The following is a 23,864-nucleotide window of genomic DNA, read 5'->3' on the forward strand; positions in this document are numbered from 1 at the left end:
TACCCATGATGTGGTATGTGGAGAGGGACTATCCCAGCGCTTTGGTCCAAGCTGGAAGCCAGAGGTCCAGGCCCCATCATGAGAGTAGGAGAGGTGGAGTTAGACCCACTTGGGGGCTGGGTAAGTGGAAGTAATGCTTGTCTAACCTTGTTCCTCTACAGGTCGCTGTGGGAGGCTGAGGTCCCTGAACGGTGTTGTGTGTGGGGGGAGTTGGACAGCTGTTGTAAAAGACAGAACCAGAGGCGATCCTACTGTAATAAATCACCAGTGTCCTGTGTTGAATTATTGATTATCGTTTGGTGACAATTCTTCTACTCTGTAAAATAGAAGAGAATACTAGGTTGAGATCTATGATCTCAACCTAGGTAATGAGTGACATTGAGGTTTGTTCATCATGCTTTGTCCTTCCATAAACGGCGCACACCCGTCCATAGTCCACGTGATGAAATCAATCGTTTGTTTTTGAGATGCACATTGAAAAGATGGCGTCTCAGAGGAGTGGAATCCAAATGAGCCTTTCACTTACTTGGTTGAGGGAATATTGATTTCTGATTACATTAACATGAATTTCTTCTTGATGTAGTAGCTATCAGGAAAGGCTAATATAAGAGATAAGTATTTTCAGTCATAGCACCGACAAGTCTTTTGTGAACATAACTGAGAATATTTTAAGGGGCGTGAGGGCTTAAGGGCCATACGAGTTTCTTTGAGGTAGTGCTGTTTCAGGGATGCATTTTAAGGTTAGCAGATGGTTTTGAATTGAATGGGGTAGGAGACGGGAGAGCCAGAGGAGGGATGTGAAGTGAAGAGGGGTCATGTGGGGTGGTGCTTCCACACACATTAGGATCCTGGAGCTGTGAGAATGCACCACAGCGTTTCTAGGTGGCAGTCAGGGATCGTAATGAGAAGTGTATTGAAGTAATTCAGTCTTGAAGAGACTGGCAGGAAAAGAGAAGGTCAGAGTTTGGCAATGTTTTTGAGATGGTAGAAAGAGTTTTTGCACAGGTGTTGATGTCGTAATGGAATGTATGTGAGGGAGAGGTTGAGTTTCATGGGAAAGTGCCCAAACTGTTGGGGTGAAACCAACAGAGGGCCCTAGTATTTGTGCTATTTAGTTTGAAGTTGTTTTGTTTGAAGTAGTTTGGCTTCATCCAGGCCTGAATCTCTTCAAGACAGGTGGTGAGATGGGTCAAGGCACCTGAGGGAAAAGGGGTCGTTTTGATGTTGAGCTGTATGTTATCAGCACAACATAGGAAGGATACACTATTTTATGGATGTCTTGGCAGAGGGAGGAACTTGTAGATAATAAACAGGCTCGGACCAAGGACAGACCCCTGTGGGACACCGAAGATGACTGGATAGCTTCAGGACCTTTGGCCCGCCAAGGCAGAAGCACTCTGTTAGGTGCTGACTCTCAAGCAAGGAGCAGGAGGCAGGGGGTCATCAGCAGGTCATTGACGAGGTAGGGAGGTCATTGATGAGGCAGGGGGTCATCAGCAGGTCATTGATGAGGCAGGGGGTCATCAGCAGGTCATTGATGAGGCAGGGGGTCATCAGCAGGTCATCGATGAGGCAGGGGGGTCATCAGCAGGTAATTAACGAGGTAGGGAGGTCATTGATGAGGCAGGGGGTTCATCAGGTCATTGATGAGGCAGGGGGTCATCAGCAGGTCATTGATGAGGCAGGGGGTCATCAGCAGGTCATTGATGAGGCAGGGGTTCATCAGCAGGTCATTGATGAGGCAGGGGGTCATCAGCAGGTCATTGACGAGGCAGGGGGGTCATCAGCAGGTCATTGATGAGGCAGGGGGGTCATCAGCAGGTCATTGATGAGGCAGGGGGTCATCAGCAGGTCATTGACGAGGCAGGGGGTCATCAGCAGGTCATTGATGAGGCAGGGGGGTCATCAGCAGGTCATTGATGAGGCAGGGGGTCATCAGCAGGTCATTGATGAGGCAGGGGGTCATCAGCAGGTCATTGACGAGGCAGGGGGGTCATCAGCAGGTCATTGATGAGGCAGGGGGTCATCAGCAGGTCATTGACGAGGCAGGGGGTCATCAGCAGGTCATTGACGAGGCAGGGGGTCATCAGCAGGTCATTGACGAGGCAGGGGGTCATCAGGTCATTGATGAGGCAGGGGGGTCATCAGGTCATTGATGAGGCAGGGGGTCATCAGCAGGTCATTAATGAGGCAGGGGGGTCATCAGCAGGACATTGATGAGGCAGGGGGGTCATCAGGTCATTGATGAGGCAGGGGGGTCATCAGCAGGTCATTGATGAGGCAGGGGGGTCATCAGCAGGTCATTGATGAGGCAGGGGGGTCATCAGCAGGTCATTGATGAGGCAGGGGGTCATCAGCAGGTCATTGACGAGGCAGGGGGTCATCAGCAGGTCATTGACGAGGCAGGGGGTCATCAGCAGGTCATTGACGAGGCAGGGGGGTCATCAGGTCATTGATGAGGCAGGGGGGTCATCAGGTCATTGATGAGGCAGGGGGGTCATCAGGTCATTGATGAGGCAGGGGGGTCATCAGCAGGTCATTGATGAGGCAGGGGGGTCATCAGCAGGTCATTGATGAGGCAGGGGGGTCATCAGCAGGTCATTGATGAGGCAGGGGGTCATCAGCAGGTCATTGATGAGGCAGGGGGTCATCAGCAGGTCATTGATGAGGCAGGGGGTCATCAGCAGGTCATTGATGACCCTGAGAAGTGCAGTCTGAGTGTTGTGTCCAGAAAGAATACCAGACTTCAGGAACTTCTCAAATACACTACTTTCTAGTACCTTGGAGTGGAAAGGGAGGATGGAAATGCAGCAATTTAGCATAGACTTATGTCACTACTATTGTTGGTTTCATATTTTATATTAAAAGCCTAAAATAATAGCACTACTTTAATATACTGTCTACACGTGTGCATATGTCACATTATCTAATATGGTATGTCCATTAAAGGGAGTTGGAAGACATTCCAAAGTAGGGGAAACGGGTATGTTCAGTCATTTTCAGCATCATTATATAAAGGCTATAATGTAGTTTTGTTTATTTGAGATGTTGTGCATCGCTAGCAATAATCTAAATTACAAACAGTTATCTGTAACAACAGAAATGTACCCTCTCCACAAGCCATTTTTATTTATCAATTGTTATGGATTAAGTGTTGTGTACTGTATTGATTGAGTTGTTGCGCGATTGGCTCCAAAACGTTTACCTTTTATTAGAGAGACTCCAAATGATAAAACAATCTACTTTGGTATGAATACAGGCATCATCAATTATTTTTCCACTCGGTTTTCACTTTGGTCCATCAAATCTTGTCCTCTTAAACATTCAGCAAAACTGTTATGCATCCTCTTGATGTACAAGGCATGGCTTCCCAGTCAATACTGGGGATTGTCTTGTTGCAGCCCACTCTCCTGAACACAGTCAGTCGCCATCTGCATCCAAATGATGAGATCACACCTTGAAAAGACAGCCATTTGATTTGCAGGAGACACAACATTATTCATAGAACAACCAACAATAAAACATCTGTCTGACTGATACTCCTCACTGTATACATCCATCCGTTTTGGAACTATAAACATCGAGATTGATGGAGAACTGTTGCTCAGACAGTCAAAAATAGAAATTGTATTTAGAATGAGAACATCTGGCACTGTGGAATTGACATTTCATAATAGGTTGGTTGGTTTAACACATTACTCTGACTCAATAATGCCCAGATCATTTCTGACACCTCATTCACCACCAACTCACAGTAGTCAGCTTTCTACTGGACCTCCTGGTGTGGTCTCTGGCCTCTGTGTTTGTTGAGCTATTTTGAATTTGAGATTTTGGTCATTTTGATAGAATATAAGGAAAAAGGCTTAGGGTGGTAGCGTCTTTTAACCTTTGACATTTCTAACGTGACCAGTTTTGTTTTTCATTCAGTCAGACATGTAGAAAAAGACAGGAACACAGATGACTACTCGGTTCCAACCTCTCTATACATTTATTAGAGATGATACAACGTTGGGCTTTTTGTCAGTTTTTACAAAATAAACAGACAACAAGACAGCAGCTCCTGTTGACACCTCACAGGCATAAAGACACGCACAGACCTCTCTCTCCCTCCTTCTCAGCCTAGATTCCCCCTTACTCCCTCTCTCTCTGTCTCTCTCTCTGTCTCTCTCTCTGTCTCTCTCTCTGTCTCTCTCTCTGTCTCTCTCTCTGTCTCTCTCTCTGTCTCTCTCTCTGTCTCTCTCTCTGTCTCTCTCTCTGTCTCTCTCTCTGTCTCTCTCTCTGTCTCTCTCTCTGTCTCTCTCTCTGTCTCTCTCTCTGTCTCTCTCTCTCTAAATAGCCCATCTCCGCACAGGGCAGGTCAGGGTGAGCAGTACCTGTGTGAGAGTGAGGGAGAACGTGCAGGAGTTTCATATTGGACTCTGTGTTGGTGAGTCCCCACACCACTTCAGTAGAGCACACCGGACCAAACTACCTCCACAAGCAGAGGTGCAGGAGAGAGAGGAAGAGGGAGGGAGACATGGGAGGAGGGGACTGCGGTCTGTGATCGACACACTATCCATCCAATCTCGCACACCTCTGTCGTGAAAACAGTCCATCACACTGTCAAGCTTGGTCCACCATGTCATTCTGTCCCATTTCCCACCCACCCTCCTCACCCAAAATATACAACAGCTTTTTAAAAATGTACAATGTTTTACAATCATTCTTCTGACGCAATGAGAAGTGTGTGTGTATGTGTGTCACCTCCTCGCGGATGTTTTGCCCTCGGTCTATTCATTCATGCGCAGGCCGAGGGTTAAAACTGCTTGATCATCCTATGTCTTCTCTCTGTCGCAGTCTAAGAGACAGCAGGGTGAGACCTCAGGGTTCTTCATGAACACAATAGGCCTGTACATAATGAAGAGGGGGGAGGGGGGGGGGCAGTTAGCAGTCCATTTCCAGAAGCCCCCTTACAGAGACCATTATACCCCCCCCTCTTACCATGACCCTGTTTGCTGTGATTAGCAGTGATCGGAAGGGCGGAGGAGTCCATAGTCCAAAAACAAAAAGGTGTGCATATCCACCCCCTTCTCTCCTCCTCCACCCTCTCTAGTGACTGGTTGTGTGTTTGTGAAGGATGCAACCCCCCTCCACAACCCCCCCCCCCCCCCGTGTGGTCCAGTCCCAACAGTGTGTGTGTGTGAGGAGGGCCCAGTCTCAGCTCCAGCTGCTGCTCTGGAGCTCCTCCCGGAGCCAGGAGGGCAGCGGCTGGCCCAGGCGGTTCAGGAGACGCAGCAGCTCCATGTTGTGCTCGCGGTAATGCTCCGTCAGGAAGGCACGCGTCTGTGGCACGCACACACACACACGCGCACACACACACACACACACCAATGCACAGAATGGCCACAAGTCAGAAGAGGACCTCTCATTGATGATCCCGACGACACGTGTATTACTAGAGGAGGAGGACGAGAGGTGTTGGGGGGTTACTGTACCTCGGGGCTCATCTCTGGGTATTTCCTGCCTTTACTCTTGCCTAGACACTTGGGTCGGCCTGCTTCTACTCTCTGGCACCAGAACCCTTTACTTTCGTCATACCTGAGAGACAAACACAGACACTTGGGTTATTGACATTTGTACTCTATATACACATATCATGTAGGACTTGGAAGGTAGAACGACACTGAGTGCGAGTGGGAGGAAGCGTGGGTTGCCAGGTTTGGTGGTGGTTGTGTGAACTCACGTAAGAGCCTGGGTGTAGTTGAAGATGGGGGTTACGGCCAGGAACCTCTGGATGCCCTCCATCACCAGGGCAGGGTTGGAGCGAAGCAGGGTGCCATCCACGATGTGCATCTGAACACACACACACACATCACCATACAGCACTACTGCTTCTCAGCGATGCAAATACTATGGGAGCCCTGGTGAAGGTTCTGTCTTATTCCAGCACAGAGGAGAGTAACAGAAACCCAGTGTGTGCGTGTGTGCTGACCTGGTTGGGCTGGTAGTGGCGTAGCCAGCGCTCCAGGTGCGTGGCGTAGGCCCCGGGTTTAAGGCAGCGTCTCTGCAGCATGAGCAGGTCTCGTGGGGACGCGGGCCCGGCCGTCACCACCTGGCTGAAGGTGTGGTTGATGGCTGCTGGGTCCTGGTGAGCTCGTTGGTGCTGCGTTGGGGGGGTGGGGAGGGGGGGGGGGGGGACAGAGTACAGAGATTCCAGGTCACATCCGGGGGTCAAAGGCCATCGCGGATAAGTGAGTGGAAGCGACGTTCGGTGGAGCGCTTGGCGACTGTGTTAGTGTGTGGCGGGGCGGGCGGAGGGAGGTACCTGGTACCAGGAGTAGGCGCGGTCCGCCGGGTTGATGAGCACTGCCAGGATCTTGGCCCGGGGCAGCAGGGCCGCCACCCGCTTGGGCGCCACCTCCGTGTCGAAGTAGTTGGCACTCTTCTCGAACATGAAGTCGGTGCTGACGTTGGAGGGGAAGGGGAAGAAGTCCATGTACCTGGAGAGGGGGGTGAGAGGAGGGAGGAGGAGGGGGTGAGAGGAGGGAGGAGGAGGTGAGAGAAGGGAGGGAGAGGAGGGGGTGAGAGGAGGGGGGTGAAAGGAGGAGGGGGTGAGAGGAGGGAGGGAGAGGAGGGGGGTGAAAGGAGGGAGGAGGAGGGAGTGAGAGAAGGGGGGTGAAAGGAGGGAGGAGGAGGGGGTGAGAGAAGGGAGGGAGAGGAGGGGGTGAGAGGAGGGGGGTGAAAGGAGGGAGGAGGAGGGGGTGAGAGAAGGGAGGGAGAGGGGGGCGAGAGGAGGGAGGAGGAGGGGGTGAGAGGAGGGAGGAGGAGGGGGTGAGAGGAGGAGGGGGTGAGAGGAGGAGTGAGAGGAGGGGGGTGAGAGGAGGGAGGAGGAGGGGGGTGAGAGGAGGGAGGAGGAGGGGGTGAGAGAAGGGAGTGAGAGGAGGGGAGGGAGAGGGGGGTGAGAGGAGGAAGATGGCGAAGAGGAGAGAAAGAAAAGATGGAAGAGGGAGCCTACCAGTCAATGCCGTTGTCGTAGTTTGGCCCGCTGAAGAACTGGATCTCCTCGAAGGTGGAGGGGCTTGGGAAGCTGCTAGTGATGGCTGGGTGGAGGCTCAGGAACGAGTGGAGGGCCGTGGTGCCTGAAAACACACATACACACATACAGTTACAAAACACTCTTGGTGTGAGTGGGAGACTGAGGGACAGTGTGTGTGTGTGTGTGTGTGTGTGTCTGACCTGTTTTCTGTGGGCCTATGACCAGGAACCTGGGTAGCCTGTCACAAGTCTTCTCCTTGGACCAGATATCCTTGTGTCTCTTGTCGTGACAAGGGTTCTGAGGAGCAGAAAGACCCAGCTTCCAGTTTCAGCAACAATAGAACTCACGAGCTGTGTTGCAACTGACGAAAACAAATTAACGATAGCAATAACGGGACACAGAGCAAGGCACAACACAATACAAAAATGTGTCATTCTGCTTTCCACAGACAATTTTTCACACCCCACATCTATACAAATAAGCAGTTCCCTGACCTGCCAGAGTGGGTCCCTCTCCTCTGGAAAGATCTGGAAGTATTTCTGGGCCAGCTGGACAGGGGGCAGGGTCTGCAGGTGCAGGTTGGTCCAGCACTGGACAAACTTCACCAGTGACTCAAAGGTGTACAGGCCCAGGCGGTCGTTGCCATAGTTAGACAGGTGGGTCATGAAGATGCTGATCTGCAGTTAGGAGGAAGAGAGAAGATGCGGGCACAGAGGTAAATGGAGGAAGTGAGGCCAATTTGGGCAATTTTCTCAAGTGCTTTGTGAAGCACTTTCTGAGAGCACTTTATTGAAAAGGTCCATTCGACTGATCTGGTTGAACATAACCGACATGGAACATGATTCTTGAACTTGAGGACCTAGCCAATCAAATCAGGCACTTCCAGTCTACGTTCTGTTGACATCAATGAATAATTTGCGCGAATGTTTGGGCTTCAAAGTCTGTGTTTCACAGCCCACTGAGACACTTAGTGTGAACCACACTTCTGAGTGTGTGCGTTTGTCTCCAGAGTGTGTGCGTTTTTATCTCCAGTCTGTGTGTGTGTTTCTGTCTCCAGGGTGTGTGTGTGTGTTTATCTCCAGTGTGTGTGTGTGTGTGTGTGTGTGTGAGCGTACAGGGTTGAGGAGCACGGTGAGGAAGAGCTCTCCTCCGCGGATGCTCTTGTCCAGCTCCTTGGAGCCCCCGGGGTACTCGTTATAGAAGATGGTGTGGGTGAAGAGGCCACACGTCTGCCTGGGCAGCACCTGGAGGAGCGAGGGAACACCACGAGAGACGCCGTGAGGAGATGGCAAACCAGTCAAGGGTAGGAGGAAGAGGAGGACAAGCAGTGCTAGAAGAAGAGGAGGAGGAGGGGGGCCTGAAGGGAGGAGGAGGATGGGGGCCTGAGAGGAGGAGGATGGGGGTCTGAGAGGAGGAGGTGGGGGGCCTGAGAGGAGGAGGTGGGGGGTCTGAGAGGAGGAGGTGGGGGGCCTGAAAGGAGGATGGGGGCCTGAGAGAAGGATGGGGGCCTGAGAGGAGGAGGTGGGGGGCCTGAGAGAAGGATGGGGGCCTGAGAGGAGGACGGGGGCCTGAAAGGAGGAGGTGGGGGGCCTGAGAGGAGGAGGTGGGGGGGGTCTTACCTGGATGCCACTGTGGATGAAGCCCCTGCGGTAGCGGGCGGGCCGGAGGTGGGGGTACTCCTCCGTGCTGGTCACCTTGATGCCCCACACTGACTTCCAGGCCTCGTACAGCTGGCTGTGCACGGGGTACACCCCTGAGTGATGGGGGGCCACCGCATAGCCCATGTCTGTGGGGATGCCGTGCTCCTGGGCAGAGAGAGAGAAGGAGGGACAGAGAGAGAGAGAGAGAGAGGAAGGGGAAGGGAGAGAGAACAAGAGCGGGAGGATAGGAGGAAAAGAAAAATGTTACAGTGCGACGCCGGCCCTGGTCAACTTGCCTGCCCTGGTCAACTTGCCGGCCCTTCTCCACCGGGGGGCGACACAGCCCCTCATACACATTTTGATGGAACGGCATCGTCTTTAATCCTCACAGAGAGAACCGAAGCACATTTATGGGCCGTGACAAACCTGCGTGCGAGCGTGCGTCTGTGCCACGCGGCGAGGTGTGCCGGGAATGCTAAGTGCGGCCCTCAGACTGTGTGCCCTTGCTAAGGAGAAGATGCTTGCAGCCTCATTAAGCCGTGATGAAGGATTCCTCCGCCATTCTCCCTCGCCTCTCCTCCCCCGCCTCTCTCTCCCCTGACCAGAGTGCTCTGAGACACCGTCCGTCACTGTCAGCCACGAGGAGAAGCAGGGAGGCGGCGAGGACCCGGAGGAGGGGAAGCAGTGCTGGTTGGTATTCACCACCACACACACACCCACACCCACACAGGCATAGACAAACACGTCTCTCCAAAGGGGGCTGGGGACCCAAGCTACCCCATGCCAATCACTAGATCAAGCCTGCAGCAGAAGCTCGTAGCCTTGGGGCGTCTTTAGCTTTGGCGTCTGGGAGGCGTGTCACTGCACGTCAGACCCGTCTTTACTGGGACGTGGCATGCGGCCAGCTCCCCCCACCGGCTCTAAACACACACAGGGAGGAGGAGGAGCATGGAGGACCCCCCCCCCCCCCACTGGAGAGCCCCCCCTGCGGATGCTACAGTATATCAAGAGGTTGCTGCCTGAACAAGAAGAAACGCCAATATCGTTAACCAGGAGGAATGGAAGCCTGGCCCCGACCACCACCAATCCACTTACGGCCGCTCGCTCTCTGAATTAGGCCTGACCCAAAACCACCGTCCGCAAAAAAAAAAACCCGCTTCCAAACCACAGCTTATTCAATCAGGCTCAATTTGAGTTGAAGGAACTCAATAGAGCCCTGAAGGAAGCGTAAATAAAGTGCCACCTTTGCTCTCCCAGACAGTGCCGGCTCTGCCCCATCAATGCTCTGTTACAGGTCATTTTATGCTCCGTGTCGATGCTTCCATTGCAGCTTGTGCCTTATAAACGCACAGCTTCACAGCCCAGCTCGTTTTGGTTTGAACATACCAGATAATAATATGTCCCCAGTGACTTGTTTGGAAATAAGGGGATATATGTCTTTGTTTTATACAGAGATATTAAGAATGACTAGTTTATATCAAGCATCCATTACCCCCGAAACCGTGAAGTCAGGCTGGCCTCTAACCCTAAAATGGTTAGAGTTAGCCTTAACATTCAGAAGGCATCGCTCTCGCTCTCTCTCTCTCTCCCCCCTCTCTCCCCCCCCCTCACCTGGGCGAAGAGCATGTTGAGTCTCATCTGCTCTGCCAGCACGCTGACATTGTGGAACAGGTGGGGCTGCATGTGGCTCCACATGTGAGGGAACCACCAGAACTCCTTCCTGTGTCGCAGGAGCATGTCGTCTCCCCGGTCCTCCTCGTCTGTGCCTGGGGGGGGGGGAGCAACAGAGAGAAGTAGCAGGAAAGAGACAGTGACAGGAATAGTAGGTAGAAGGGGGGGGGGAGGTGAAGATGAAGGAAGAGAAGGTTGAGAGGAAGACAATTTGACGTAACAATTTGTAAACCTCTATGGCACCGACGGTGCTTTCAGAACCAAGACCCTAAAGGAGTGATGCATACCAGCAGATAGTAACTCTAGGTTTAGTTCACTTCATAAAGTCAGGGGCAGTATTGCAATTGTAGTATGATGACATTCACTATACCTGTGTGATAGAACTTTCCAGAAAAGCCCAGGTTGAAGGTAAAATTGGGTACCAGAGTCCGCAGTTTATTCTGAGTGTTGAGTAAGGCCTAGAAAGTAAAAATATATATAAATCAGTTGCCAAAGCATGTTTCTTCAAAGCTTGGGTGATGTACATTCAAGGATTAGATGTTTTGAAGGCAAATACTATGCACTACACACAGAACAATTACCATGTCTATGACAGATCTTTCAGTTTTCTAAATCTTAGAAGCATCCGGCAAAAAGGTATAACGTTGCAGTCGGGACCATATAGCTCAACCACTAGATGGCAAAGCACTGTACCTCTTCAACACGCCAGAAAAATGGAGAAGTCCCAGTCCGGCTCAAGCAGTGTGACAAGCCATGACAGATAAAAACCCATTTCCTATTTACAGACTATTTGCCCACATCAGCTAGGTCAATAAGAGATAGGCGCTGCCACTTGGGAGATATTGTATGGATGGTAATAGGATTTGCAAACCGCACCTGTGGAAAAGCCCCAGAGAGTTTCATTCCCTTTTCATCGATCAAATTGTGTGGGATTCGTGTGGCATCCACTCCACAAATCCCGCCACAGGGACAGATAGGTATCTACGACCTCCTGGCTCAACATATCAGCGCTACGCTGGCCAGATAGACACCTGGAACCCCCACTCGCCCCGACCCCTCTGCTGGATTGAGCGATGGGTTGGCTGCTGGGGCTGATAAGACAGGAGCTATCTGTCCCAAACGCGTTCTCTGCACAGAGGGTGGAGGCTGGGGCCGTCCTTGAGAACGGGAGGGTACGCACAGTTTGTTTACCTCGCAGATGAACGTGTTTGCATACGCCGTGCGCGCGCGCGCGTGTGCGCACGCGCGCTTCCACCTGATCCGACTCGGGGCTGTGGTGAGTGTGTGTCTACTGGCTGGGAACGACTTGAGGTTTGCTGACAGACAGATAAGGTTTCGTGTCCCCCCCCCCCCCCCCACCCCCCCGAGACACAGAGAGGAGAGACACTCGTCTGATGACACGCACTGATGCGGGCTGAACAACACCCTATCTCGTTGCACACATTCCCGAAAAAGGCCCGATTGGTCTCGGCTGCGAGCGAAGATGCTGGCGGAGGCGTGTGGCGCTCGCTGAAGAGGATGGAGGGGAGAGAGCTGGAGCACAGTGGGGGGGCCCGGTGGGGCATGCGGGAAGACACTTCTGTGCCACTTTGGACGCTTGGAGGGTGGGCAAAGAGCCAAGGAAGGGGAGGGAGGGGGGGGGGCTAGGGTCGGTTGGGCCCAGCGATCTGGACTGGTCGACCTGTTAAACTCACAAGTTTGAGAGCTGTGAAATCTCTTGTCATTTGTGCTGCACTGACGACGTATGTATGCATCCGACATACAGTCGCGAGGCTCCAGACTCTGACCCCCTCCTCCAGGACGGTGAGTCTCTCCCTGGGCTTTGAGGCCCTCGCCCTGGGCTGAGGATGTCACTTCAGCCTCTGGGTGTTTGCCTGACCCAAGCCCACACAGGCTGGACATGCAGCACCTTCACTAACAGCCCAGCACTGGTCTGAGTCCTGTGTTACATGTTTTCCACTCCTGGCTGTACTTGAACAGACTTCAAAGCACAGCATGGGGGGTGGCCTTAAATTCATCCCAAGGGTACAAACATATACATTCGTTGACCTTAAAAGGTTCATAAGGCGTATGCTTTGTAAGGGCTTGACGAGCAGAGGGATGACGAGATGAGCAGTTTCTTTGGTAAGCCGTTTCAAAGGTGCTCCGACACGAATTCACAGCAAATGCAATTTGCACGTTTTCTTCTAGTAAAATAAGTGCTCACAGTTGCCCGACTGTGTCAGCAACGGTGTTTCCGAATCTGATCCGCTGGCAAACAAAGTAAGAAGCGGCGTTCTGTCAGACTACCAGGGCTTGTTAGTTGATTGCTTTTCCCTCCACTCATCCCAACAGTAAAGGAGACGTGTTATTGCTGAACCGCAAAAAAAAAAAAAAAGTCTTCAGTCTGCATTTTTGGCAACGACGGCTCGTTATACGTGAAACAATTCCATGACCATACCGTGAAACACGTGGTGCGGTCCAATCCATACCATGGTACATGTCTGGACTGATACAAAAGCCCATGCTTGCTGGCAGTAGGCTTATTCTTTTAAACGGATGCTTTTATTCAAAGCAATGCACAAATAATGACTACTGTGGTAAGTGGAGCAGATAACCAAGGACAATAAGTGTCCTGTTCTTCCAGTATTACAGTGGTTTCATGCCAAGGAACAAACAGTATTTAAACTAGAAACCGAGCAACAACAACAACACTGTCATCTGAACTAGAACAACAACATCAGACGGTATCTCAAGAACAATCTTTTTCGGGAACTATAAAAAGACTAATACAGCATGACTCGGAAGGGGAGGCAGGATTGGTCAGGCTCGCCTAATCGTCACAGAGATCTATGTATTTGTTTGATATTCTAAACCGACGTCTAAGATGGATTGGGATTTGGGATGATTGACAAAGCACCCATCTGATTACAGAGAGATACGCAATGTACAGCGGCTTCATGACATGACCAGCAGCAGTGTTTCCCAACAGCAGGGTGAGAATACAGCGACATCCGGATCCTTCCAGCCACTCTTATGGTTTAGTTACTGTTGAGGCTGCGGACTGTATTTCCCCACAAGTACTCTAAATCCATGACATCTGCACAACATATTCTACTGGATCCGATCGAACCGACCGCTGAAAAGTGAATTTAAGGCTGTGAGTGCGTACTTCTTAGCCTGTGTGTGAACACCGAGTCGGGTGTGTGTGTGTGCGTGTGCGCGCGCACGCGTGGAAATCAGCTTTAGTACTTAGGAGTCAGTGCTGAGGCTGCACCTTGAGTGAGAATAGAGAAGATTAGGCCTCCATTAGTCAGGCCTTGTTTCGGGGCTCTGCAGTGCGCCTCGCCACTCCTGGCTGGTGGAGCTGATTAAGGCTGCCTCGTATGACAGGGGGGGGGGGGGGGTCCATGTGGCAACCAGCTAGCAACACAGAGCGCAGGGGCCGAACACAAGCCCACGGCTGGGTGAAAAGCCCCCCTCTCGCATGCTAAAACACGCCCCGGCGCACGCAATGGACTGCATTATTAATGTGTGCTCAGGTTAATTACAGACATCCCCTTAGATCGTTGAGTCCAATCTATTACAGATCCCGCTTGGTGAAAGTGGTTGGATTTCAATGAGCAGTCGTGTGAAGGAGGAATGAATGGGGGGGGGGGGGCCGGCACGCGGTTAACAACCTCATCGCTCAACAATACAAGCCCACTTACGAAGCTCTTTCACCGCACTCGAGCTCTCCTCTCATTCAGGCGGCTAACGGCTCCTTGCATCGGCTCTCTAATAGGATTACAAACTGCGTCCTCTGTGGCAGCGCACCAACAGGTAAAGTAACCCTGTCCCTCAAGGCAGCCACCAACAGGTACAGTAACCCTGTCCCTCAAGGCCTCCAGGCAGCCACCAACAGGTACAGTAACACTGTCCCTCAAGGCCTCCAGGCAGCCACCAACAGGTACAGTAACCCTGTCCCTCTAGGCAGCCACCAACAGGTACAGTAACCCTGTCCCTCTAGGCAGCCACCAACAGGTACAGTAACCCTGTCCCTCTAGGCAGCCACCAACAGGTACAGTAACCCTGTCCCTCAAGGCCTCCAGGCAGCCACCAACAGGTACAGTAACCCTGTCCCTCAAGGCAGCCACCAACAGGTACAGTAACCCTGTCCCTCTAGGCAGCCACCAACAGGTACAGTAACCCTGTCCCTCTAGGCAGCCACCAACAGGTACAGTAACCCTGTCCCTCAAAGCCTCCTGCCAGCCACCGAGGGCTCGTCGCCATCACGTCGCCCCTCCGGTGCCGTGCGGGGCGGGGAGGGAACGGTCGTTGGGAGAAGCGAGCAAACAGGATTTGCAGTGTGAGGCGCCGTCCTGTGATCTCGGGCGGACGTGTGGTCGAGACCGCGCCCGGTGTCTCCAATCGCTCTCCGGAAGATGAGACATTTACGTGGGGTTTTCCTCCGTCGTTGAAAGCGCGGACGGGGCTGGGGAGCACGCATGGTCTTGTGCGAGTGCTCTGCGAGTCATATACAATCACCCCTGAAGCAATTATCCAGTTGGGTCCCATAGGTCACGGTGATGACTCAACACATTGGAAGTGCCTTATTCGATCCCCCCCCCCCTCCTCACCCTAACGCACTTGTATGCTAAACCAGACTGATGGCAATGCTGTCAGAGGAAACGAAGGACAGGCTAATTAACTGCTTGATTGACTTGAGGGAGTGCGGGAGGTCGGGAGGCCCCCCTTCCTCCCCCCTCCCCCCTCCATTTCTGGGAACAGGCAGCGCACGCTCATCAGCCTAACCCCTTTTTTGCTTTGCCGAAGTGTCGACTTAACCCCACCCCCTTCAACCCCCTTCACGTTGCCATGGCGGAGCACTCGTCACTCCTCTTACTATTCCAATTAATTGTACTCATTTAGTTGGATGCATTTGGCAGCGTGGCCCCTCCGGGCCAACACTGCTCATTCCCCCCCCCCCACTTCCTCTTCATGTGCTTGGCACAAACTGCTGACGCAGGCCCCAGAAGGCTGTGGTGGAGGCCGGGGCCCGCGGAGAGGCGAACCCATTAGGAGGGGTTGTGATGTAGAGTGGGACTCACACGCTTTTGTCACTTCAAATAAGGCTCAGGTCCAGGCTTGCCTGGAGGGATAGGGCTGAGGGTGGTTGTGTGTGTGTGTGTGTGTGTGGGAAGGGGGGGGGGGGGTTGTCTAAAGTCGTCCGGCGGTGGTTTTCCTCAGAGTGGAGTAGGCAGCACGTGCGATTTACTGGATGCATGGCGACAGGCTAACGAGAAAACGTCAGCCCACGGAGGCTCATGGCGGCTGAGACAGGCTGCTAATGACAACACTAATAAACGGCTGTGTGTGATTCACCAGCTAGATGCACCTTACTGACAATCTCACTGGAAATCAATCGTTCTTTTCTGGCCACAAAGGCTGGTGCTTACTTCAAAAGCTCAACGGCTAGGGCTCGGCTTGTTTTCGCTGGAACTTTCTAGAATCGCTAAGCAAGTCTGGCTCTTTGAAGTCGGCTGACACACAAAGGGGCACGGTCTACCCGTCTAAGGAAGTCGACGAGGACAAAACAGCTGACTTGACAGCGAGAGAAACTGAGCGTGTGGGGGAAAAGGCGTGTATAAAAAGGGACCAAAAGAGAAGAAGACCTACCTCCACGTCCGACACCTTCATGCGGGTGCCCTCCTTCCCCACGAAGATGTCGTCCACGTCCACCAGCAGGTGGCGCTCCAGCGACAAGCACAGCCTCTTCCCCGTCAGGTAGGCGATGGCGTCCACAAACACCAGCTTGTGCAGCCAGAAGTTGAGGTTGTTGCCGAACAGCACCCGCTGGATGCCGTCGTGCAGGCCCAGGTCCTGCACCACGGTGGCGTGGACCGCGCGGAGCGGGCCCAGGTGGGCCAGCGCCTCCGACGACTTGGTGCTGGCCAGCAGGACGGGCTCGTAGGTGGAGTGGTTGGACTGGAAGACGGTCCAGTCGTCGCCCGGCAGGGGGCCGGCCTCCACCTCGTTGGGCCGGGTGATGTAGAGCAGCGGGGCGCCGGGGTTGATGCGGTAGTCCCTCAGGCCCAGGTGGGAGTGCAGGAAGAGGGGGAAGCCCTTGAGCTGGGCGCTGAGCAGCGAGTTCTCGTTGGCCTTGAAGAAGCCCACCACGCCCACGCCGTACTCCACGCAGTACTTGTCCAGCAGGTCGCGGTTCCAGGCGTCCAGGTTGACGTACTTGAGCACGTTCTCGTAGACGACGAGCGCGTAGCGGCCGCGGTTGCGCTCCGTCAGCGTGGGCATGTCGCCCTTGCCCGGGGCGATCTCCGTGCGGTAGCGGAAGCGGCTCGACTCCAGGATGGCCACGATCTCCTGGCCCAGCTGCGAGTAGATGCTCTCCACGAACACCAGCACCACCGGCTCCGTCCGCGAGTTGTCCACCGCCTTGGCGGGCCGCGGGCGGCCCGGGCGCGGGGGCACGAAGAGGGGCGTCCGCTGGCCCCCGGCACCGCCACCCGCCCCCGCGGCGAGTGCGGGCCCCCCGCCGCAGTCACTGAAGGGCAGGGGCGGCGCCTCCTTGATCTTGGGGCTGTTGCTGACGTAGTAGGCCAGGCAGGCCATGGAGAGCAGGCAGAAGAGGATGAGCGCCAGGATGAGGCGGTGCAGCTCCAGCTGGCGGACGCCGCGCACCAGCTTCCACACGCCCACTCCCAACATGGCCGACGGCGGGGTCGGCGGCGGGGCAAAGGAGGCGGGGCACCAGCGGCGGGGCACGGCGGCAGAGGGCGGGGGCTCGGGAGGAGCAGGAGGAGGAAGAAGGGGAGGAGGACTGAGCAGCAGACAGTGGCACTAAGCTGTGCTGAGGAATAGCCATTTAAGCTAGGTCACCATGGCCCCCATAGCCCATGACTCGGCACCTGTGGACCCCGCCCGCCGCTCTCTCTCTCTCTCTCCACCTCTCTGGAAGAAGCGCCGCCGCGATGGAGGGAAACGGAGGAACCAGCTCGCTCGCCAGCGGGCAGCCTCTGACTCACGCAGTCTGGATTGGCCCTCCGGGCTCCCTCTCCTCCCCCTCGCTCGCTCGCACGCTCTCTCTCCCTCCCACTCTGTCTCGCTCGGTTTTTCACTCGGCACGGCTACCTAAGAGGATTGGGTTTCTCCCTCTGTGCGTTCCTCACACTCCTCCTCCTCCGCCTCTTCTACTCCCTCCCTCCCTCTCCGTCTCTCTCTCTCTCTCCCTCTGCTCGGCGGATCAGCAGTTTCTCTCTCTCTCTCTCTCTCTCTCTCTCTCCCGTCACTGAACACCAGAGAGCTCCTTCGTTGGCACGTAAACACAGACGTTATCAGGGGAGCGCGGCGTGTCGGCCACTCCAGCTGTCTGCGTGCGGATGTGTGCGTCGCTCCGTCTCTCAGCTCGTAAGTGTGGGTGTGTTTCAGCAGCGTCGGGGCTGGGGGTTGCCGGGGCTGGGGCTCAGCCCTGAAGACGGCCCCCCGTGGAGGCCCAGACCGCTCATCTCGGGGGCGGGCAAAGAGTACGCGCCTGGGAAGGGGAGATGAAGGGAGAGAGAGAGAGGAAGAGAGAGAGACAGAGAGGAAGAGAGAGAGAGAGAGAGAGAGAGAGGAAGAGAGAGAGATAGAGAGACAGAGAGAGAGACAGAGAAAGAGAGAGAGCGAGAGAGAGAGCGAGAGAGAGAGAGGGCGTAGAGGTTAGTGCACTTCAGATCACCCTCCATGTTCTGGAGACGAATTTAGAGGCCTCATCACCATAATGCGGCCATCAGGACAGCTCAGAGCAGCGTTAGCAGGGTACATTGCTGTGGGGTGAATCGGGGCGCCACAATCAACATGCCATCACTTCTGATTAGGAAGAGGAAACATTTGCATAGAAAACGGGAGATTGAGGCCCAAATAACCAGCATTTGAGTGCGCACACATTACTGATAGACAGAAACAGATAATAAGGGTAACGGAATTACTTTGAGCACACGCAACTGCAGCCGGCCACCTTAGATAGCCTGGCTCGGCTATGTGACATGGTTGTGGGCAACTACTTTTGCGAGCCCAGACCTTAACCCTCGAACGCGCCTGAGGAACACTGAACACAAACGACATCAATCTCAACACAAACCCCTCACTTACAGGCGAGTCCGACAAAAATATTAATGTACCAACTACTTTCAAATACATAACTGATTGATATAGTTTGGTATCACATGACAAACCTCCAGAGGGGCACACGCTGAAGAAAGTCCCATGTACAAAAATTCCGTGACGTATCACTCGTATAAAGAGTTCCTCTGACGTATAAATTCATGTCTGCTGTGTATTCAACTGCTCTGATAAGCGCCTTGTGACCCCATCACCTGCCCCCACACCCCTTCCCCCATACTCAGACCATCATTCCAGCCCCCCCCCCCTTTCCTCCTCTCTCTCCCTTCCTCTCGCTCCCTCTCTCTCTCACACTCAACCCTCTACCTTGCCAGGGGTACTTTTTCTCAGGGCTCCCAGAATAGCTGTGCCGTAACTCCCAAGATAGCGTTACAGGTGTGACAGCGAGACTCTGACCCCGGACGTCAACGATGCTCCAGCTGGAGAGTCCAGTCAGTGGGTCGTCTCTCATGTCGCCCCCCCCCCCCCCCCCCAACACACAGTCTTTACTGCTTCGCACGTGACCAAAGCCCGGCAACTTACAGTGTGGGGGGAGGGTGCTTCTCTGTGTGTGTAGGCGTGGGGGGGCTCGGATGCTTGGGAAGTCAGTGCCATGGGAGAGAACTGAGAAGTGTCAGTGTGTTAGTAAACTGGGAATAGCCGGGGCATGGCAGCAGCCAATGGAGAGCCTGTATAGGAGGCACTGTCGACACCTGTAGAGGGCCGGCTCACACGCTGCGGTCCTATTGGACTAGACCACGAGCAGGGAATGGCATGAATAATGCACATCAACTCACACGCCTGAGCGCACAGATCTGAGACCAAAACAAGCGCCCACGCACACACACACACACACACACACACACGCTGTGGGGTCCGCGACCCGGGAAGCGCTGATACCGCGGTCTCCCACATGGCTGTGTCATTTCTCGCTGTAGGGGCTGTCGGCCGTTACCATGGAGCCATACTGCAATCACAGGGGGCGAAACAAACATGTTTGGACACACAAACGCACGTACACACAAGTCCTCACAAGCGCACACATACAGCAAAGTCATACGCGTGCCGCCTCGCTTCCTAAACAGGATCCCGCAATCTATCAAAGTTTCCTCTGACATGATCAATGTCAGCCACGGGAGCAGTGCTACGTTTCCCAGCAGCACTTAAAGGATCATTTTTCTCTCAGAAGTACTAACTAAGCCCTGGCTCTCCAGCAAAGGCACCTTGACAGATCTAAACAGGAGGGGAGGAAAACACGACGGCAGAGAAAGAGCCGCGTGCGCGTGTGTGTGTGGCTGAACAATGATAGATGGACAATAAAGGAAGGAATGAAGACCAACTGTCGGGAGAAAGAATTCTACCCACCTTCATCGACACACACACACCACACACACCACACAGGTACAGCACAGCACACACACACACATCCCAGTGAGAGCCCCAGCGCCCCGGCCTGCAGGGCCAGTAGACCCTCTCCCTCCCCAGCCCAGGCCTATCTCTCATCCATCAGGCTGACCCGGGGTCTGCAGGCTGAGGGCAGAGGAGGGCCCACAGCAGCATCCTGAAACAGGAACCAGTCCTGCTATTTATAGAGCCTGAGAACGTCCTGGGGAACGGACACACACGGACACATACACACACACACTGACCACTTCCCCTTGAGGGGGGGGGCGAGGAGGAAATAAGGAGGAAATCAGTCACAGAACAACACGAGGTGGGGTCCTGTGGGGGGGCGGAGCTGACGGGCTTGGTGGCCAGAGGAGGAGACGAGATTGTGTGTGGTGGGTGTCTGGTGTGTGTGTGTGTGTGTGTGTGTGTGTGTTGAGCCCCACAAAGTGTTCATCTGAAGCGCAATGAGGCCTTCCTAAGTCACCACCTCCTCATGCTGCCTACCTACTTTCCCTTGCAGGGGAGGGGGAGGGGGGGGAAATAGTCAAGAGCTAACCCCAGCAAGCCCGCTGGAGAGGACTTTAAAGAGCTTCTGATGCAACCTCTGCACCAGCAGCACAACCAGCGTTGGTTCCTCCTCTCACAATTGTCAAGTGTGTGAGAGAGAGTGTGTGTGTGTGTGTGTGTGTGTGGGGGGGGGGGGCTGTGAAATGTGGGGGTGTGTGGGGGGGGGGGGTTTGTGGTGGTGGGGATAGGGTTGGGTCCGGAAGCGCCCCCGCTGAATGAACCGGGTTGAGCTAGACAGCCGAGCCCTGGCCTATTTCGGACGTGCGTCTCTTGTGTTTGCCGCGCTGGCGTGCAGCAACAGTCGCCCTGCTGAAGGGAACGGAGAACGGCTACGCTGGATGGCAGAGAGGTGGAGACGGAAACGGGGAGAAGGTGAAGAGAGCTTGAGAGAGGGAGGGAGAGGGGACGCGAGAGGGAGAGCGAGGGAGAGGAATAGAGACGGTGAGAGAGAAAGGGAGACAGAGAGGGGGAGGGAGGGCCAGGAAGGGAGAGGGAGAGGAAGCGAGACGGTGGGAGAGAAAGGGGGAGAGAGAGAGAGGGTGAGGAAGCGAGAGGGAGAGAGAGCAAAAGAGAGGGAGGGCGAGAGAGAGAGGGTGAGGAAGAGAGAGGGAGAGAGAAAGGGAGAGAGAGAGATAGAGAGGGAGCGGAAGAGAGAGAAAGGGAGGGAGAGAGAGACAGAGATGGGTAAGGATGGACATGCTTAGGAGCCGTGGAGATGAGAGTGTTGTGTTAAATAATACAGCCTTTAAAATGTCAAAACAAATGGGGGTGACAGTGAGGATGCCTGACATCGCTTTTTAATAACACAAAGGCGGCTGCGGGGGGGGGGGGGGGGGGGGGCACAGAGAAGGACGAAGAGCCAGAAAGAAGGAAAGTGCCGTGGCGCTGGTTCAGTAAGGCTCAAAGCCTGTGTTCCACTTGCAGAGGTTAACCAAGACAAGCAAATCAATCTCACCTAAAAACAGCAGCTCGGCTTTCTCCAATCTGTCCAGGTCAAAATCTGAGGAAGACAGAGGGAGACGGAGAGACACCATTAGATATCTTGGGGTCGAGATGACGTGCGTCATTCAGAGCATCCAGATCCAAAACTGGGCGTCTGTCACCATCAAAATCCAGCCGCCGGGCATCATGGGAGAAGAGTTTAACCCCGGACACGACCCTGATACTCCCAGGGTTCCTCCGTCAATCTGCCTGACTTTATTGCTGACATTTAAGACAGAATCTAGCCAGGAGACTGGTGCAGGGCCTGGACCATTAAGTCCAATGACGTGTGTGTGTGTGTGAGATGGTGGCGTGAGTGTGTGAGTGAAGGAGGGAGAGACGAGAGGGATCGACGGAGGGGAAGAGAGAGGGAGAGAGAGAGGGAGGTGGCCAGCCAGTCACCGCCCATTTCACACCAAGGCCGTTTTCATTCATCTTCCTCCAGCATCAGCTCATCTCCAGACTGCTGTCTTTAAAGCACACTTGATCAAAAAGAGTCCCTGGGCTGGCCAAAACCCAAAACGCGACTAGAACAGAACCAGTCGTCGGTCCCACAAGGGCTTCTCCTTTAGGCCTAGTCCTGTCTGGCCCAGGAGTTGTCTGGTCTTGGTCTGGTCTGGTCCCGGTCTAGTCTACGGTAGTCTGGCCCCTGAACTAGCCCAGTCTTGCCTGACCTGGTCTCTTGCCTCTGGCCCTGAGGTGCTTGCGGCAGGGTGTATTATCAGCTGAGGCAGGCAGGCTTTGAGTGCATGAGGAGGGGTAGAAGGAGGGGGGATGTGGAATGAGATGCCCTCACCCCCCATGGCCGTAGACAGGAGCAGTCTAGACCAGGGGAGCCAGGAAGGCTGCAGGTGGGTGTCCATTTGTCATTTGACAAGTCAAACAGGGCACACAGAAAAAGGGTGTGTGAGAAAGAGAGCGCCTTAACAGTCAAGTGAATTTGTTTCAGTGTGTTTGTGTATGAGAGACTGACAATTAACTTTTGAGCAAATGGGTTTTGGTGTGAGTGTGTGTGTGTCTGCAGCCTGCATCAAGAACAAACAATTTAACAAGCCCTCTCTGAATGAACGCCCGTCCATCTGGAACAGACAGAGCTAGCCAGCTTCCCTCGACAGTGTTCGCTAAAATGACTCTCTCTCCGTCTCCCCCACCGCCCCCCCTCTTCGTCTCTCCAGTCCTTGCTCTCCGTACATCCCTCGCTTTCACACGCAAACCCTTTTTCTCAATTTGGCCACATATTGACAAGATGGGTTATGCAAATCGCAAGCAAGCATGATGGGGAAACACGCTTCCTTCCGACAAACCAGATGGGCTGGAACGTCCCTGATAACCCTTCAATCAGAGGGAGCCCTTCAAATCAAAAGACGCATGGATGGATGTTCCTTTTTTTAAGCCCAGTTAGCCTATCGACTTTGGTGGTGACATTTCAAATGACTCCTTTGTCTGCCAACCCACATGTTGGCAGAAAAGGACTCTGTTCGCACATTATGTTAATGATGCTTTAAGAGATCTAGTAGACACACATACACACGCACACGCACACCATTTGAACACTAGCAGCTGTGCTGAGCTATGCGATGGCAGCAGCACCTGGCTGTAGTCCTAACCCCACCCCCCCCAAATGAACTCCGACCCCGGGCCCATAATGGTGTGTGTGTGTGTGTGGGGGGGGCAGTGCCTCTCACATTCCACAGCTCCAATCAGCAGCTTTCCTCCTAAAGACGCCGGACCGGCTAAGTAAACTATTCAAGCTCAATCTTCATCAGGAGTTTTTCATTGACGCAATTCAAGTCCGACCCTTAGATCAGTGTGTGAAGTCAACTTCTTTTAGGGAAAAACCGATGAAGTCAGTCCGGGGGGTGTAGTTCCCATATCCCACCAGCAGGGGGAGATCTACCCGCAGTAACAAACAGGGCCGTGCGCGTTCCTTTGAAGCCAGCATGAGAGGGTTCGGGGGAGGGCTGTTGGTGTGTGTGTGTGTGTGTGTGTTTGTGTGTCTGTCAGAGGCCCGAGGGCTGGTTTATTCCCTCTGCCACAGGTGTGTGTTTGTGCTGCACCCACTGCTGCTTCCACTGCTGAGGCATTCCGGCCAATCAGGAGTGAACTTTGAACCCACCGGACTGGGGTTTGGTTTGCCCGTACCGCGGGGACAGGGCTGGTGCACCACGGCCGAGAGCTGACGCTTCACCCAGAAGCACCGCTCAATGAGGCTCCAGTCGCAGCAGAATGGAGCCGCGTTTAGATTCAGTTACGGGGCCGAGCCAGACTCTAATCATTTCCATTGAGAGGAGTCACGCGCGCGTACGTGTGTAATTCACCCAGCCGGAGGTAATGACTCCTGATTGCGGGTCGATTGAGCCCGGATCTCTGGACGCCAGGTTAGTAATGATCGGACGCTGCGCCTGCCGACCGTCCACTTTAGGAGCCCGGAGGGGGTCCGACAGGCACTGTGTTTGCCCTCGCAACCAAAAGGCAGATGTGTGAGC

The 23,864-nt window shown here is 54.0% G+C and overlaps 1 protein-coding gene across 16 annotated transcripts in view; it reads right to left on the reverse strand.

The window, feature by feature from the left end:
* Positions 1-2,754: 2,754 nt before the first annotated feature.
* The window catches only part of ndst2a (N-deacetylase/N-sulfotransferase (heparan glucosaminyl) 2a), an 85,410-nt gene continuing 64,300 nt past the window's right edge, over positions 2,755-23,864 (reverse strand). For 2 of the 16 annotated variants that reach the window (XM_084709355.1, XM_084709352.1), the window contains 14 exons: positions 21,353-21,397; positions 15,964-17,833; positions 10,697-10,784; positions 10,267-10,421; positions 8,635-8,820; positions 8,131-8,259; positions 7,510-7,692; positions 7,216-7,312; positions 6,995-7,118; positions 6,305-6,479; positions 5,972-6,142; positions 5,723-5,832; positions 5,475-5,577; positions 3,970-5,322 (listed from right to left, as the gene is read on the reverse strand). In XM_084709355.1, coding sequence (XP_084565481.1) covers positions 5,197-5,322; positions 5,475-5,577; positions 5,723-5,832; positions 5,972-6,142; positions 6,305-6,479; positions 6,995-7,118; positions 7,216-7,312; positions 7,510-7,692; positions 8,131-8,259; positions 8,635-8,820; positions 10,267-10,421; positions 10,697-10,784; positions 15,964-17,010 — 2,694 coding nt within the window. In that variant the 5' untranslated portion in view covers positions 17,011-17,833; positions 21,353-21,397 and the 3' untranslated portion in view covers positions 3,970-5,196. Of the gene's footprint in view, positions 2,781-3,205; positions 3,457-3,753; positions 3,812-3,837; positions 3,898-3,969; positions 5,323-5,474; positions 5,578-5,722; positions 5,833-5,971; positions 6,143-6,304; positions 6,480-6,994; positions 7,119-7,215; positions 7,313-7,509; positions 7,693-8,130; positions 8,260-8,634; positions 8,821-10,266; positions 10,422-10,696; positions 10,785-15,963; positions 17,834-21,352; positions 21,398-23,864 lie in introns of those variants that run through there. The other 14 variants (XM_084709356.1, XM_084709354.1, XR_014768839.1 and 11 more) reach the window with 13 other exon arrangements.

Source organism: Hypomesus nipponensis, chromosome 11, assembly GCF_054491055.1.
Source record: "Hypomesus nipponensis isolate SF chromosome 11, ASM5449105v1, whole genome shotgun sequence".
Lineage (NCBI taxonomy): Eukaryota > Metazoa > Chordata > Actinopteri > Osmeriformes > Osmeridae > Hypomesus > Hypomesus nipponensis.